Raw genomic sequence first — 15,466 nt, forward strand, 5'->3', positions numbered from 1 at the left:
CACCCTCCTTTGCTAGTTTCTGACCTTCCTTCTTAACTTCCCGTTCGGCGGTACTAAGCAAGTCAAGTCAAAATATCTGAAATGGAATCCTGATTTCTCCCCATCGCAAAGTTGCTCCACCCACCTTATCTTCTGTATAGCCCATATCTACCTGCTAATAGTGTGGACAACCATCCTGGTCTATCTGAGTTTTAGATTAAAAATCCCACAACATGGGAAATCCTCTGGTCCCAAGTAAACCAAGACAGTCATTCACCCTACTGCTATACTATGTTTTACCCTTTTATTGTCGGTGTATTAACACTGTAGCAATATATTCCTCTACAAGGGCAGGGATTTGGGGCTGATTTGTTCATGATAACCTGTTGTACATAATAAGTTCTTAATAAATATTTATTTAATGAATTAATGGAGAGCCAATAATGACTATGATAGATTAGGATCATCCAGTGCTTAGTATAAATTCTCAATAGTGGATGCTTACAAAATAAATGAATGAATTCCCTGTAAATTTATACATGATTAAAACAGGTATACAAATACTATAACAATAATTAGTATTTAAATGGCTAACTGATGTGCAAATTTGACCCCAGTTAGCATGCTAAGTTCTATCTCCCCTTTATGGATGCTACCCACATTCTCCTTTTTGATACTATTACAAACACTAATACATACACACGACATAAAGTATCATGCGTAACGTCTGTAGACCCTCAGTAATTTAGAGCATCCCTGCCTGGGAATCTTGCACACTTTACGCACTTTAAGATGATCAGATGGAGCTGCTCCCAGAGCGCCCAGTTGCTCGGGCAGAATCCCGGCAGCACTTGTGCCTGACGTCCCGCCCCCCGCAGTTCTGCAGCTCCCCCGACTTCAGAACTCGGCTGACTTGAAAGTTGGGGCATAATCTCAGCACAGTTGTAATGACTACAGATGTCAAACTTTTCAAAAGAGAAAAAGTCTGGCAAACTATTCAAAGAAAAAGAAAAGGCTTTCTGAGGTCCAATGGAGTCTTTTCAAGAGGTACCGGTAGTTCTGGAAGGACCTGAAGAGCAGACAAGGGAAGGAGATGGGGACAAACATGTCCTATTCCCGCGGGGAGCTCAGCGCTTAACAACAAAATTGAGCGGCTCAGAGGCAATTATAGAGAACACAGACTCCAACCAGAGAAAAGCCTATGAGGACAGAACAGGGAAAGAACTGGGAGAGCTGGGGGAAGGGCAGGGTGGGTTGTTGTCCAGGTCCTCAGTGTGAATCAGCACCTGACCCTGTCAGGGTGGCTAAGGTCACTTCCCTAACTAAGATAGCAGAGTGATCAGATGCCACCTGTGTTGTAACGAGGGTCCTGTTTCAGGAATTGCCTTTGGGGTTCCTGGGAATTTATCTGGTGATCTAAGTGCCTAGTGTCTAAGAGCAATTTCTGTCCTGGTCCTCTGGTCCTTTCTCACATGCTTCATTCTTCCCTCCAGGTCTAGTCTTGCACTCCCAGCACCTGAGCTACACTTAGGGGTAAGAAAGTTACACAAAACCCCTCCAACCTGCTTAGGTGTTTCCCCAACCCCAGGGAAAGGCCCCCTGCCCCAGAAGCTTCTTACTTTCTCTCCTCCCTCAAGCTCTGCAGCACATTGGAATCACCTGGGGCTCTAAACACTACCGATGCCTGGGTCTACCCCATCAAGAGACTCTAACAGTTGGGTTGTGGCCTGGGCAGTGGGGTTTTGAACAGCTCCCTGTGTGACTTTAATGTGCAGCCCGGGTGAGAAGCGCTGCTCTAGATACTGAGCTGCAGGCGTGATCCTTTTAGATGAATATCCTGCAGGTCCCTTTGCCTGTATCTGAGGGAAAGGGGTGACAGGGAAGGCAGACACTGACTTGAGGAGGGCTGGAAGGCAACTTGCTGTGCTGGGGGATCAAAGAGCAGAAGGCAGTGTCCCAGTCCTCCAAGCCCAATCGCCATCTGTTGCAGGACATTTTTGAGGCTCTAGTCAGTTGCACAAGTGAGTAAAGTGTTGATTTTGAAAATGAGAGCATATCAAATTCACTTAAATTTGGCTAGGCAGAGCTCCATAGACCAAGAGAAGTAAAATCCAAGAGTAACTCTGGCCTTGCCATTAGAGCAGTGGATCTGAAACTGGAGTGTGCCTCAGAATCACCTGGAGGGCTCGTGGAAACAGATCGCTGGGCCCCGCCCCCAGATTTTCTTATTTAGTGGGTCAGGGTGGGACCCAAGGATGGGCATTTCTCACAAGTTCCCAGATACGTGGATGCTGCTGGTTGGGGGCCACCGTCTGAGAACCGCTGCACTGGGGTGTTTCACTGTGAACCCAATGAAATGACATTTCCACCTGAAGCCATTTATGGTTAGATGTGTAACACGGTCTGCCTTAGCTACTCTTCAAAATTTTACACCACCAAACTGAGTGAAATGAAAAAAAAAACCAGGCAAAAACCGAGATATTAGTTTGGTTGAAAATAACATTCTTGGATAGGTAGAAATATTTGGAAGGATAACATGTTTTTTCTCCCCTGCTCCCTTCTTTCAAGTATTTGGTTCAAAGAATTGGGCTTTGAGTTCACCATGGTAGTTTCAAAAATGATGTATATCATCATGGCCTGAAAAAAAAATCAATGCAGTTTCCAGAAATGCTTCACTTACTTCTGGGCAATAGTCTGTGTATCTGAAGAAACAATTCTAATAAATCAGTAAAACACCCTGGTCAGTCTTAGTTTGTGGGTAAATCTCTGTCAGGGATTATAAATGTAAAAACTCATTAATGAGACATTTTGGCAGATAGCTTTGCTAAAAATCTAGCAAAGATAGCTGAACATCTATGATATGTGCTCTCTTATAAACTCTTCATTTTCCATGATCAATCAGTAAGAAAACTAATATTTCACAAAGCTAGTTCTTTAGTCAATGCGTATTTTGTTAACCCTGGAGTAAATTCAGTCTGCTAAAGTTATCTGGAAAATATTAAGTGTATGGGGAGCAGGAGAATACCATTTCTTTTAATAGGCAATATTGTTCCTAATTTATATAAAATCACTCAGCAAGGACACTGGCACACAGTCACCAATAGGAGAGCAGAGTATGAATGGCTTCTTCATCTGCTGTCTATCCTCCCAGAGTTTCTCAGTAGCCTGGCATTAGAAACACATCAGCGAATTGATACAGTCAGAACTTTTTTCCTCAGGTGTTTTTTGTTGTTGTTGCTATTATTGCTTGTTTGTTTGTTTTGATGCTTACTTGTACAGCTAAGACCAAAATCTTAGGAAATAGGAAAGCATAAAAGATAATACCTCTCCCTCAAGTGTGTTTTGTCAGAACCAAATCACCTGTATTCTAAGTTTCCACATTCACTGCTCAGAGAGATTTTGAATAATTTTCAGTCTTCCCAGAGTTCTTTATATGTACCTCTGGCTTCAAACAAGACCCAATTATTCTACTTGTCTCAAATGTTAGATTTTTACCTGGGAATCACTCACCTTTATTTAAGTAATGAAAACATAACTTTGGAAACAAAGATGGCAAAATATCAAAATAAGTTTGATTTTTAATAGGAAATATCCCAGCCTTGATTTTTAAAATATGTCACTGATTATTAACAGACTTACTTGCTAATAATGAGGGTTTCCTCTCCACATATCCAGACTCTCACGAATTCACCATACGTCTTGTTGTAGTAATTGCAGGTACTGCCGATCCCCATCCAGAGGAACCTGCAGTGGGAAATGAGGGGCCCAATTCCCAGAAAATAGCCAGGACCTAGGAAAGTCATCAGATTACAATCAGTATTTCCGTAGCACCAAAAAGACAAAGTACTTTAAATTACTGTTGTTCTTATTCCTTTATATCTACATGTCCTTTTGTATAGAGGTGAATCACGTACACAAAATGATTAAAACCACAACACAAGTTAACATGAGGCTCTTCACAGCTCTATGAGTAAAAAGTTGTCCAGTTGACACCACACCAGTTCCATTTGGTCTCAATCACTTCTGTCTGAACAAACTGGAATAGGTGTCTAGTCTATTCTTGCTGTGTTAAACGGTGTCTATGGGTTTCAAATACAAGTCGATCAGTCCCTCTGGTAACAGGCATGGAAGCCAGGACAAGTGACAAGTTGACAGATCTGTCTGGCTGCTAGTTTTGTCTGAAAACTGGGTTTGAAAGCACCAGTCAATGGAGTGGGTGGATTTGAGTTAATTTGTGGTTTTGGTGTCATCTTTTTAACTGTGAGAAACATGGCCTGCAAAGACAATGTCCAAACAAAAAGCATGCATTCCTGGGGCTTCCCTGGTGGCACAGTGGTTGAGAATCTGCCTGCTAATGCAGGGAACACGGGTTCGAGCCCTGGTCTGGGAGGATCCCACGTGCCGCGGAGCAACTAGGCCCGTGAGCCACAACTACTGAGCCTGCGCATCTGGAGCCTGTGCTCTGCAACAAGAGAGGCCGTGATAGTGAGAGGCCCGCATGTTGCGATGAAGAGTGGCCCCCGCTTGCCACAACTAGAGAAAGCCCTCGCACAGAAACGAAGACCCAACACAGCTAAAAATAAATAAGTAAACAAATGTGGGGTTTAAAAAATAAAAAGCATGCATTTCTTTTTTATTTCCTTAAAAAAGGATTTGGTTTAAGAAGAGAATCTTAAGCTAAATCTCATTAGACTAAATAAAGCTAAGCACTGAAGAATGAGGCAGTGTGTCTGATCTGTGTCTAGACCAGAGTCTGAGTCCAGTGATGTGGTTTTAGTGAAGAGCCGTGGCCCTTACACCCTTGCTGACGCAGATGATGACAGAATTGTGAAGACTGTGAATCTGGTGAGCAGCCAGGGGAGTTGCTGTTGCTTGTATCAGAGAACAAACTTGGTAGCTTGATTTTAGTGGTGGTGGTGAAAAGTTCGTCAGAAGCTTGTTGGAATGGTTTTAGGAGTTTCATTGTAAAGTTATACCATTTCTGTATCTTACTCCTTTAATTCCATTCTGTCAGTGAAATAGTCCTGGAGCCAAAACTCACACAACTGTCTGAGACAGTACAGAGCTATAATAATTTAGATAATCTAAATTTTTGTTTTGTTTTGTTTTCTTTGGCTGTGCAGCATGGCTTGCAGGATCTCAGTTCCCTGACTGAACGTGGGCCATGGCAGTGAAAGCTAGGGATCCTAACCATTAGGCCACCAGTGAACTCCTTAGATAATCTGACTTTTTGCATGACTCATCTAAAGTGGAAGTTCAGTCCCAAATTTGGCAAACAGGGTTTACTCCTTAACTTTGCGTTAGCAGGATTAATGTAACAAATACTACCAGGTTCTTTTGTCTTTAAAGTTCTTTGTTAATGTTTATAGCACCAATATAAGAATTTGAGTTCTTTGGATCAAGGGTTCTTAATCTTAAGATTGTTCTCATAACACTACATTATACAGTTATATAGTCAGATGACTGACTTTATATTAAACTAATTTCATTGAGTTCTCAAAAAGAAATAAGCTGATTTGATTGTATACATATTTCCTTAAAATTTAATGACATACTGACCTTTTATGAATACAAATATGCATAGTAACAAAACACTTTGTATTTACAGCTTGAAACATTGTAGATCCTCAATAAATGTTTCCTGAATGAATTTTTACAATTTATTAGACACGTGTAAAGAATGAAGTTTTAAATGTCATCCTTATTTAGAATATTTTAGGTGTATTTACATTTTGATAAAATGGAAAAATATCTTATATCTCATACATTTAATCCATGTGAAGTCAAACACCAGTCTATTTGGGAATAGACTTTTTCAACAAAGATTTACTTCATATACTATGGCCATGAGGCACAAAGACATACAAATGAAAGGCTGCACTTTCCATGTTTTATCTAAATGTTTGTTGCTATGTGGAAAGTCTTAGTATTTGGAAACCGCCAATCAAATTTAAAATATGACAGTGAAGAGCTGTATCTATTGAAAAAGGGAGATTGTGATGAACTCTGCTAAGGCTGAGAACCGGAGTGTTTTAACCATAAGAGAATCAGAGTTTGAGTCTTCAGCAGTCAATCGTATTTCAACTTAATTCATCCAACAAACCCTGAAATCTTACTAGGTATAGACACTAGCTCCAACTTAGGGACCCGTGATGGTATGGTAAGTATAACTAGGTCCCCATCAGATCCTGGGCAGGGAAAAGGAATGTGAAAAAAGCACAAAATCAAATAATTATCACACAATATGATCCTTTCAGTTAACGTGTATATCTTATACCTTCCGGTTGGAGAGAAGAATGCTCTGGGCGGGGGAGAAATTTTGGTAGAATATTAGGGAAATACTCTGGTTGTGTCCACATTACACTGCTCTCTGCTTCTCAGATTTGGGAATGCTCATCTAGGCATGTGTGAGTACAGGAGTCTCTTGCACACCCTCAGAGGAGCAGTAAATACTTCACTGCATTTTTGTGCAGAGATGGCCTCCGTGAAGCCAACAGCTGGGGCCTCCCACCCTCTGTCCTAATCAAGAAACTGTTACGTTCCATGCTGAGTGTACACCCTAGAGTATCCAGTGCACAGGAATGTTCATAGCAGTACTGTTCACAATAGCCCCAAGCTGGAGACACCCTAAATGTCCATCAACAGTAGAATGGGAGATTAAACCATGGGGTGTTCATATAACTGCATACCATATGAACTGCAGCTGCATGCCACAACCTGGATAAAACCCACAGGCAAAAAAGTGAGCAAAAAAGCAAGACAGAAGAATAATGTAGGATTCTATTGCTAAAGCATGTAAAACCAGGCAAAACTAAAGTATGTTGTTTGGAATATGAAATTAGGTGAAAAATCTATTAAAAAAAAAAAAGCAGGGGAGCGATCGTTAAGAAATAGAAGGTTATTTACTTCTGGAAATGAGAGAGGGTATGATTGAAAAGGCACAAGAGGAGTTTCCAGGATGCTGCTAACATCCTACTTCTTGTCCTGTCTGTGATGACATGTTTATTTGTTCATTTTCTGTATTTTTAATGAGCAAAAGGAGACTATTGCCATGTCCTTTTTTTCCAGTGCTCCCATAAAGAATGTGGTGCCCAGGGCAGAGAGGGCCCCTGGGGGAGAGGACCCACGTGCAAGGTTGGGCATCGCCCTGTATCACTGGGGAAGGGAGAGCTGCCAGGTGCCAGGTAACTGTAGTCCTGGCAGAGACCAGTGAACTGGGTCAGTTTCCCCAAATTGAAGCTTACAAAACCCCCAAATAGGAATGATTCTTTCCTCTCCGAACCCTCACGGCCATCGCTGGCACTAAGTCCTCTGCCTGTGTGTGTCACCTTTGCACACTCGTCGACCCCCCTGTCCCCATCACCTGATAATGCAGGGCCTCTCAGGAGCTTAGATTTGAGTCCCAGTTTCATCACTTACTAGTTATGGACACCTAGCCTCTTTAAGTCTTAGTTTCTTCATCTGTAAAATAGGCATCAACACACTCAACTCACCAGAGTGCCCAGAGGTTCACAAGAGAAAATGGTGTGAAACTGCTTTGAAAACTGTAACTTACTAGAGGGCTTTGGCTCATTGTACCCTCTCAACTCTTTGGCTTCACTGACCCTGAGATTCCCCATATGTATAAAGCTAAGAATCCAGAGAACCAGTGATTGGAGGGATCTGGCAAAAGGAGTTCAGAAGTATTGGTCAGCAAGACCCATCCTGCAAGGCCAGTGTCCTCACCTTCCCTTCCCCAACCAGGAGTCGCGGGATCTTAGCCTGGGCCAGAGGTTTCTAGAGCTAGAAGGTTCTGACCAGACCTCACATTTTCCCAAGGAAAGCATGGAACTAGAAGCTCCCTGGTAGCAAAATGATCATCTACCTGGGATTTAGGTCTTCCTGGTGGTTCCCCTGCTCCCCCTATTGCCACTTTCCTTCCAGTTGAGATGCTGGCAAGCCATCTCCCTTCTGTGGCTTTAACCCCTCCCCCATGAAATGAGGAGTTTGAACTCCACAGTTACTCGTACTTGTCACAATGGTTTGCCTGGGCAAGGCAGAGCCCTTCTCTGAGGCTCAGTTTCCCCTTCTGTCGAATGAACGGGTTGGGCTCCATTCAGTGGCTCTCAACCCTGAATGTTCAGGAAAGCCACCTGGGAAGATGTTAAAAAAACAAAAACCCACATGGGGATCCTCCTCAGGCAGGGCTGAGAACCACAGGACTATGTATTAGTGTCATAGACTATCAGTATATGACAGCATGATGTCCCCAGCCCAGAGGTGGTGGACAGAGTGAGCTACCACCTAGGCTCCTGGTCCAGGGCTTCAAGGATGCCAGTTCTTGTGTTTGCCCCTCCCCAAAGGTCCAAGGGAGTTCTACCATCACCTGCAACATAAACATCTGGGGGGAGTTGTTAAAAAATACCTCCTCCCTCACTTCCACCTTTCATGGACCCTGACTTGGGTGCCCACTGGGGGAGGAGAAATCCAGTGAGGAAGGAGCAGTGGTGGGGAAGGGGTTCAAGTTAAAAGACTGTGGAACAGTCTTCCTTCAGACCCCCATCAGGAGTAGAGAACAAAACAAACTAAACATTCCATTCCATTGGGCCTTAAAGTAAACTAAAATACCAGGCTGAATTGGGCAGAGAGACAGTCAGTTCTCTGGAAAACGATAGAGAATCCAGACCCAGGGCACTTTGCAGCAGTGCCACACTCCCACTCGACATCACTCTGGGAAGAGGCCCACGACGCTTGAAAGTGTGTAATGACTCTGCTCTTGAAATAAAGCCTTATCGGATATCTTATGGATATCTTATGGAACTGGGGACAGATGCCTGCTATGAGGAGTTTTCCCTGAAAACTAAAAAACCGTCTGATATTTCTGAGAATTCTGAGTTAATCTGGTAGTGTGGAGTGATGGGGTTTCTACTGGAATTATCTGGATAATTATATTATACTCTACTTTTGATTGATCCACAGAGCTTGTGGAAGTTTTTTTTAGGTTTTCAAGGGAACTATAGTGGTCCCCAATTTTCTCCCGCTGTCCAGGTCCCATCCAGCCCTCATGGTGGCACCAACATCACCACCATGCCCAAGAATAAAAGAAAAATGAAGAATGGGATAAAGAGAAGGAATAAGTTCAAAAAAGAGAGAGGGCAGAGGACATGGATGAGGTAAAGTGGGAGGGAGACAGAAAGCTGTATAGAAGGCATTCCAGAGACTTTTTCACCTTTAGAGCAAAACTGGAATGAATTTGAATCAAAAGATAAAAAAACAATCCTGGAATTTTACCTTGCTCCACTCCATCTTAAACTTACTTTAAAGGATACTAGTGCCAAGTCTATTCTACCAAAGCAAAGTGGAGACTGGAAGGGGTTATGTAAGATATTGTTTTAATGTTTTCAATAAACATGTGCAGATAATTCGCTAAAATTTTTTCACCTGAGTCCTCATTTGCTTATGTGCCGTGGGCTTCAGCCATCTTCCCAAGTTTGCTCTTCATCGTTTTGCAAAATTTCCTTTACCCTCATGGATCAAAAGCCCAAGAAAACAATCTTCTTAGGTACAGAAATAAATGACTGACTTACCTGGTATTGAGGATGTGTCCTCATAATTCCAAACCAAGAGAAGAAAGCCAGTGAGCAGCAGGATTGCAATGCTGGCAACAGGCGCAACTTCGGTCACCATGCTGGTGATGTTATAATGCCTTGGGTTCAGCACTTCCAAAACCATCTTGCGTTGCTTGAACTCAGGAGAAGCAACTTAAAGTCCTGTGGAAATCAGAGGGTCAGAAAAATTAGAGAATCCTCCAAAATGTACATTTACGACTCCTCTTACTTCAGAGGATGCTGTACTGCAGAGATGGGCGTTCTGTTTTATAATGTGATTGGACACTTAGACAAGACAAATTTATAGTTACAAGTCAAAACAAGCAAGCCCAAGACAGATCTTTTGGCTTGAAGTGCAGCATTTCTGACCTTGGTAGAGTCTCAGGTTCGTTTAGACGCTTGGTCTGATAGAACCTTATCATCTTGCCCTTGAGTGGGTAGAGTGACTGAATTCCCAATTGAGAGCCAAATTTCTTACCAAAATACATGAAAATGAAGCTCATTCCAGAGGTGGAATCATTCTATGACTTCATCAGCAGATTTTGTTTAGACAATCTTTTTCCCTTCAAGCCAAATAAATTTTTTAAAAAAGCATTCCCCAATATTCTTCCTTGCTCAAAATTACTTCCCCCAAAGGGTAAGCTTCTTCAGTAAGAAGGTGTTTCATGGGCATCACTGAGGCATTCTCAGGTTGTCTGTTGAATTCAACATGATTCACTCAGGACAATCTTTTCTTATTGGCTTTGATGAAGCTTAAATCTTGCACCATGGACTTGATGAAGCAGTGCACATGGGCCTATGACAGAGGTAGTAGGAAAGAAGAATAGGAGAGGAAGAATAAAAGGAGAGGAAGAAAAAAGAAGTGGGGAAGCAGGAGGAAAAGAGAGGACATAGTAGATGCCACCAGCAGTAGGCTCAGGTGCCACTCAGCAACCGAGCTCCCTACAACAGCTGGTGTCCTGTGCAGGACATTTTTCAGTTTGATTTGCTGATTCTGATGTGGTTTTCTCTTCTTTTTTTTTGAAAGCATATTTTTTTCTGCTTTATTTAGATGTAATTGACATACAGCAGTGTATAAGTTTAAGGTGTACAACATAATGATTTGACTTACATACATCCTGAAATGATTATCAAAATAGATTTAGTGAGCATCCATCATCTCATACAGATATAACATTAAAGAAATAGAAAAAAAATTTTCTTCTTGTGATGAGAACACTTAGGATTTACTCTCTTAACAATTATCACATATAAGATGCAGCAGTGTTAATTATCTTTTTTTAAACATCTTTATTGGCATATAATTGCTTTACAATGGTGTGTTAATTTCTGCTTTATAACAAAGTGAATCAGCTATACGTATACATATATCCCCATATCTCCTCCCTCTTGCGTCTCCCTCCCAGTTATCTTTATTGTATTGTACTTTATCATCCCTCGTACTTATTTATCTTATAACCGGAAGTTTGTACCTTTTCACCACCTTCATTTAATTCCGCATCCCTCCACCCCCTGCCTCTGGTAGCCACAAGTTTGATTTCTTTTTCTATGAGTTTGTTTGTTTTTGAGGTATAATTGACCTACAACACTATGTTGGTTTCTGGTACACAGCATAGTGATTTGATATTTTTATACATTTCAAAATAATCACCATGGTAAATCTAGCTGTTATTTGTCACCATAGAAAGATATTACATAATTATTGACTATATTCCCACACTGTACATTTCATACCCATAATTCACTTACTTGTACCTCTTAATCTTCTTCACCTATATTTTTCCTCCCCCAGACCCCTCCCCTCTGGCAATCACCTGTCTTTTCTCTGTACCTATGACTTTCTTTCTGTTTCGTTACATTTGTTTTGGTTTTTAAATTCCGCATATAAGTGAAATCATATAGTATTTGTGTTTCTCTGTCAAACTTATTTCACTTAGCATAATGCCCTCTAGGTCCATCTATGTTGTCACCAATGGTAATAGTTCATTCTTCTTTATGGCTGAGTAGTATTCCATTATACACACACACACACACACACACACACACCACATCTTCTTTATCCGTTCATCTGTTGATGAGCCCTTAGGTTGCTTCCATATCTTGGCTATTGTAAGTAATTCAGCAATAAACATATGGGTGCATATATCTTTTTGAATTAGTGTTTTCATTTTCTTCCATAAATACCCAGAAGTGGAATTGCTGGGTCACAGGTATTTCTATTTTTAATTTTTTGAGGAACCCTCATACTTTTTTCCATAGTGGCTGCAACAATTTACATTCCCACCAACAGTGCACAAGGGTTCCTTTTTCTCCACATCCCCACCAATACTTATTTGTTCTCTTTTTGATGATAGCCATTCTGACTGGTGTGAGGTGATATCTCATTGTGATTTTGATTTGTATTTCCTGGATTATTAGAGATGTTGAGCATCTTTTCATGTGCCTGTTGGCCATCTGTATGTTTTCTTTGGAAAAATGTCTATTCAGGTCCTCTGTCCATTTTAAAATTGGGTTGTTTGTGTTTTTGATGTTGAATTATATGTGTTCTTTGTATATTTTGAAGATTAACCTTTGTTGGATATGTCATTTGAAAATATCTTCTTCCATTCAGTAGGTGATCATTTTGCTGATAGTTTCCTTAGCTGTACCAAAGATTTTTTGCCGTAGTCCCATTTATTTATGTTTGCTCTTGTTTTCCTTGCCTGAGGAGACATATCCCCCCAAATACTGCTAAAACTGATGTAAAAGAGTTTATTGTCTGTGTTTTCTTCTAAAAGTTTTATGGTTTCAGGTCTTACTTTGAAGTCTTTAATCCATTTAAATTTATTTTTGTATATGGTGTGAGAAAGTAGTCCAGTTTGATTCTTTTGCATGTAGCTGTCTGGTTTTCTCAATACCATTTATTGAAGGGGCTGTCTTTTCCCCCATTGTATATTCTTTGTTCTTTGTTGTAGCTTAATTGCCCATATGAGTGTGAGTCATTTCTGCACTCTCCATTCTGTTCCATTGATCTATGTGTCTGTTTTTTGTACCAGTACCATACTAGTTTGATGACTATAGCTTTGTAGTATAGTTTCAAATCAGGGAGTGGGATACCTCCTGTTTTGTTCTTCTTTCTTAAGATAGATAGTCTTGGCTGTTCTGGGTCTTTTTTGTTTCCATACAAATTTTAGAATTACTTGTTCTTGTTCTTTGAAGAATGTTATGGGTGTGGGTTTTTTTGTTTTTTAATTTATTTTTTATTATTTTATTTTTAACAATTTATTGGAGTATAATTGCTTTACAATGGTGTGTTAGTTTCTGCTTTATAACTAAAGTGAATCAGTTATACATATACATATATCCTCATATCTCTTCCCTCTTGTATCTCCCTCCCTCCCACCCTCCCTATCCCACCCTTCTAGCTGGTATTGAATCTGTAGATTGCCTTGGGTAGTATGATCATTTTAACATTATTAGTTCTTCCAATCCATGAGCACAATATAGCTTTCCATCTGTTTGTGTCATCTTCAGTTCCTTTCATTGGTGTCTTATACTTTTCCAAGTATAGGTCTTTTACCTCCTTAGTCAGATTTATTCCCAGGTATTTTATTCTTTTTGATGTGATTGTGAATGGGATTGCTTTTTAAATTTTCTCTTTCTGTTAGTTTCTTTTTAGTATATAGATGTGCAACAGATTTCTGCAGATTTCTTGCAGAAGTCTCCTGCAACTTCACTGAATTCATTGTTGAGCCCTAATTTTTTTTTTTTTTTTTGGTTTTTTGGTGGTGTCTTTAGGATTTTCTATGTGTAGTGTCAAGTCATCAGCAAACGGTGACAGTCTTACTTCTCCCATTCTAATGTGGATTCCTTTTATTTCTTTTTCTTCTCTGATTGCTGTGGCTAGGACTTCCAAAACTATATTGAATAAAAGTGGTAAGAGTGGGCATCCTTGTCTTGTTCCTGATCTTAGAGAAGAATATTTCAGCGTTTCAACACTGAGTATGTTGTTAGCTGTGGGCTTGTCATATATGGCCTATTATGTTGAGTTATGGTCCCTCTATTCTCACTTTGTTGAGAGTTTTTATTATAAATGGATGTTGAATTCTGTCAGAAGATTTTTTGCTTCTATGGAGATGATCTTATGATTTTTATTCTTCAGTTTGGTAAGGTGGTGAATCAAATGGATTGATCTGCAGATATGGAACCATCTTTACATCCCTGGGATAAATCCCAATTGATCATGACGTACGATCCTTTTAACGTATTGTTGACTTTGGTTTGCCAATATTTTGTTGAGGATTTTTACATCTATGTTCATCAGTGATATTGGACTGTAATATTCTTTTTGTGTGTTATCTTTGTCTGGTTTTGATATCAGGGTGATGCTGGCCTTGTATAATGAGTTTGGAAGTGTTTCTTCCTCTGAAAAGTTTTGGAATAATTTGAGAAGAATGAGTGTTAACTATCTTCTAACTCTTCGGTAGAATTCACCTATGAAGCCATCTGGTCCTGGACTTTTGTTTGTTGGGAGTTTTTTTTTTTCTGATTCAATTTCATTAATGGTAATTGGTCTGCTCATATTTTGTATTTCTTCCTGATTCACTCTTGGGAGATTGTACATTTCTAGGAATTTGTTAATTTCTTCTAGGTTGTCTATCTTACTGACATATAATTGTTGGTAGTAATCTCTTATGTTCCTATGTATTTCTGTGGTGTTGGTTTTAACTTCTTTTTATGATTTATTGATTTGGGCCCTCTTTGTTCTTGATGAGTCTGGCTAAAGATTTTCCAATTTTGTTTATCTTTTCAAAGAACCAGCTCTTAGTTTTATTGATATTTTCTTTTTTTTTTTAGTCTCTATTTCTTTCATTTCTGCTCTGTTTTCATGATTCCTTTCTGTTTTCATTTTCCTTTGTTTCCAGGTATTCTTTAAATTTCCTCTTTGATTTCTTCAGTGACCCATTGGTTGTTTAGTAGCATATTGTTTAGCCTCTATATTGTGGTGGTTTTTTTTGTTTGTTTTGTTTTTTGCGGTACGTGGGCGTCTCACTGTTGTGGCCTCTCCCATTGCAGAGCACAGGCTCCAGACGCGCAGGCTCAGCGGCCATGGTTCATGGGCCCAGCCAGTCCGTGGCATGTGGGATCCTCCCGGACCAGGGCACGAACCTGTGTCCCCTGCATCGGCAGGCGGACTCTCAACCACTGCACCACCAGGGAAGCCCTATATTGTTTTTTTTGCAGTTTTTTCTTTGTAGTTGATTTCTATTCTCATAGCTTTGTGGTGGGAAAAGATACATGATTTGATTTCAGTCTTCTTAAATTTACTGAGACTTTGTTTTGTAGCCTAGGATGTGATCTATCCTAGAGAATGATTCACATGAACTAGAAAAGAATGTGTGTTCTGCTGCTTTTTGATGGACTGTTCTATATATCTGTTAAGTTATTCTGGTGTAATGTGTCATTTATAGCCAGTGTTTCCTTATTGATTTTCTGTCTAGATGATCTGTCCATTGATGTAAGTGGGGTGTTAAAGTCCTCTACTATTATTGTATTACTGTCAATTTCTCTCTTTATGTCTGTTAATATTTCACTTTATGTATTTAGGTGCTCCCATGTTGGGTACATATACATCTCTAATTGTCATGACTTATTGTTAGATCGATTCCTTGATCATTATGTAATGTCCTTCTTTGTCTCTTGTAACTGTCTTTATTTTAAAGTCTATTTTGTCTGATATAAGCACTTGCTTTCTTTTTCTTTCCCATTTGCATGAAATATCTTTTTCCATCCCCTCACTTTCAGTCTGTGTGTTTCTTTAGATCTGAAATGAGTTTCTTGTAGGCAGCATATATATGGGTCTTGTTTTCATATCCACTCAGCCATTCTGTGTCTTTTGATTGGAGCAGTTAGTCGACTTA

At 40.1% G+C, this 15,466-nt stretch overlaps 1 protein-coding gene across 1 annotated transcript in view; it reads right to left on the reverse strand.

Moving 5' to 3' along the window:
• The window catches only part of LOC137231028 (aromatase), a 34,537-nt gene extending 24,847 nt beyond the window's left edge, over window positions 1–9,690 (reverse strand). The window contains exons 1-2 of the mRNA XM_067751556.1: window positions 9,546–9,690; window positions 3,619–3,769 (exon numbers count right to left, since the gene is read on the reverse strand). Of these exons, the coding sequence (XP_067607657.1) occupies window positions 3,619–3,769; window positions 9,546–9,690 (296 nt within the window). The remainder of the gene's footprint in view (window positions 1–3,618; window positions 3,770–9,545) is intronic.
• Window positions 9,691–15,466: the final 5,776 nt, after the last annotated feature.

Source organism: Pseudorca crassidens, chromosome 1 (genome assembly GCF_039906515.1).
Source record: "Pseudorca crassidens isolate mPseCra1 chromosome 1, mPseCra1.hap1, whole genome shotgun sequence".
In the NCBI taxonomy this organism is placed as follows: domain Eukaryota; kingdom Metazoa; phylum Chordata; class Mammalia; order Artiodactyla; family Delphinidae; genus Pseudorca; species Pseudorca crassidens.